The sequence below is a fragment of the Juglans regia genome, chromosome 11 (assembly GCF_001411555.2).
Source record: "Juglans regia cultivar Chandler chromosome 11, Walnut 2.0, whole genome shotgun sequence".
NCBI lineage: Eukaryota > Viridiplantae > Streptophyta > Magnoliopsida > Fagales > Juglandaceae > Juglans > Juglans regia.
This window is the reverse complement of record NC_049911.1, coordinates 28,933,986-28,935,584: the sequence shown is the minus strand read 5'-3', so window position 1 is coordinate 28,935,584 and position 1,599 is coordinate 28,933,986. Positions and strand designations below refer to the sequence as shown.

General features: G+C 38.1%; 1 protein-coding gene across 1 annotated transcript; it reads right to left on the bottom strand.

The window, feature by feature from the left end:
* Positions 1–952: 952 nt before the first annotated feature.
* On the bottom strand, positions 953–1,303 carry LOC109000162. The gene has a single exon (XM_018976995.1). The coding sequence runs from the start codon at positions 1,301–1,303 to the stop codon at positions 953–955; it is 351 nt and encodes a 116-aa protein (XP_018832540.1).
* Between the last annotated feature and the right edge of the window lie 296 nt (positions 1,304–1,599).

Here is a 1,599-nt window from a genome sequence, read left to right as displayed (position 1 = left end):
TAAATAATGAATAGAAAATTTGAAATAATTTAAAAAGAATAAACTCAAAAAAAATTAAAAAAAAATATTAAAAATTAAAAAAAATATGAAGTGTGGAGTGTGGTGGAGATTGTGTAACAAAGCTCATATTTTATTTGGGCTCAATTAACAGTGATCTCTGTGCTCTAATTCCCCCCACTCTGGATTTCGTATTTTGGACCACCTAGGCAGGATTGGTGCCACTGCTTAGGGACATTAGACACACGTCTCTTGAGCTGATCACTGGAGTTCATGAAATTTTTATTTTTAATAACGGTAATCAAATCATCTCTGATGTTGGGGCCTCAAAAGTATAACTAAAAGATGGCCAATCATAACCATTCATACTTAACGAATTCTAGATTTCAATGGCACGTTGATTTCAGGTACGCATACGACATCACGTTATGTGGGCATGAGTTGTAATTTCTCTTTGCTGGACTGCAAATTGTTTCCAATAACATTAAAGCTGAATACAATCTCCCACCCAATAACCAGCGATCAAGACCATTTTTTCAAGTTATTTGATATGCTGCAAATACTTCTTGATAAAAAAAACTTTGTGTAGTTTAATAGTTTTTAATAGTATCAGAGCTATTATATACATTCAAGCATGTCCATATACGTGTGTAACAGAAACATGAAGTAGCGGTTCTGAAAGAAGGAAAAAAAAAAAATTCCAATCAACTAAAAACAAAAAACTCTGAGTATGGAGGAAACGATGTGTGTGATGGAATTGGAACCTAGTCTTGCGGAAGTTGAGCAGATTTTAGGATATGAGTTAAAGGCAAAAACTAAACTTGTTAATAGTTAGAAGAGTGATGCTACATACAATTATAGTTGTGCATGTATCGCATACTCATTTTAAAAAAATTGAGTAATTACAGGACTTACATAAAAAAATTAATTTTTTAATTATAAATTCCACTCATTTTTAAAGTGAGTAGGCGTTATTTACACACCCAATGACGTAGATGGACGAAGAAAATGCTAGCGTATTAAAGAAAAAGAAAACTTTGCAATTATGGGAGTAAGAACCCAAAATTGCGGTGCCAGCTTCCTGATTTACCCCATGGTCGTTCTTGTTGTCTTGCCAAACCCCACCGGGAGGGTTGAGTCCAGCTTGGAAGGTAGCAGCAGCAATCAGTGCCATCACTACTAGAAGTGCACTTCGTACATCACTGGCGGAATCTCGTTCTGGCTTATATTGAAAGTATGAAACCCAATCATCTCTGAACGTTTGATCAGGCTGGATAGGCCGCATGATGGGTGGCTGGGCTTCCATTTCTAACGAGGAAACAGCTGGTTGGTTGGGTTGGGTTGGGTTGACATCTGTAGTACTAGGCATGTAGCAAATAGCAAGCTTACAAAAAAGTGCGATCAAGACGTTAAAAGAGGCATAGAAACTCTCCAAGAAACTCTCCAAGATTCTTTCCAAGAATACGTCGAGTGATTGGGGCTATGCATGGCTGTCACCGAAGGCCACCAGGCCATTTCGGTGGTTGCTCCTCGCCTCCGATCCTATGCAGACTTGATCCTGGAGACTCCTCAGCCTATCCCTGAAGTCATGGTACCTTTCCG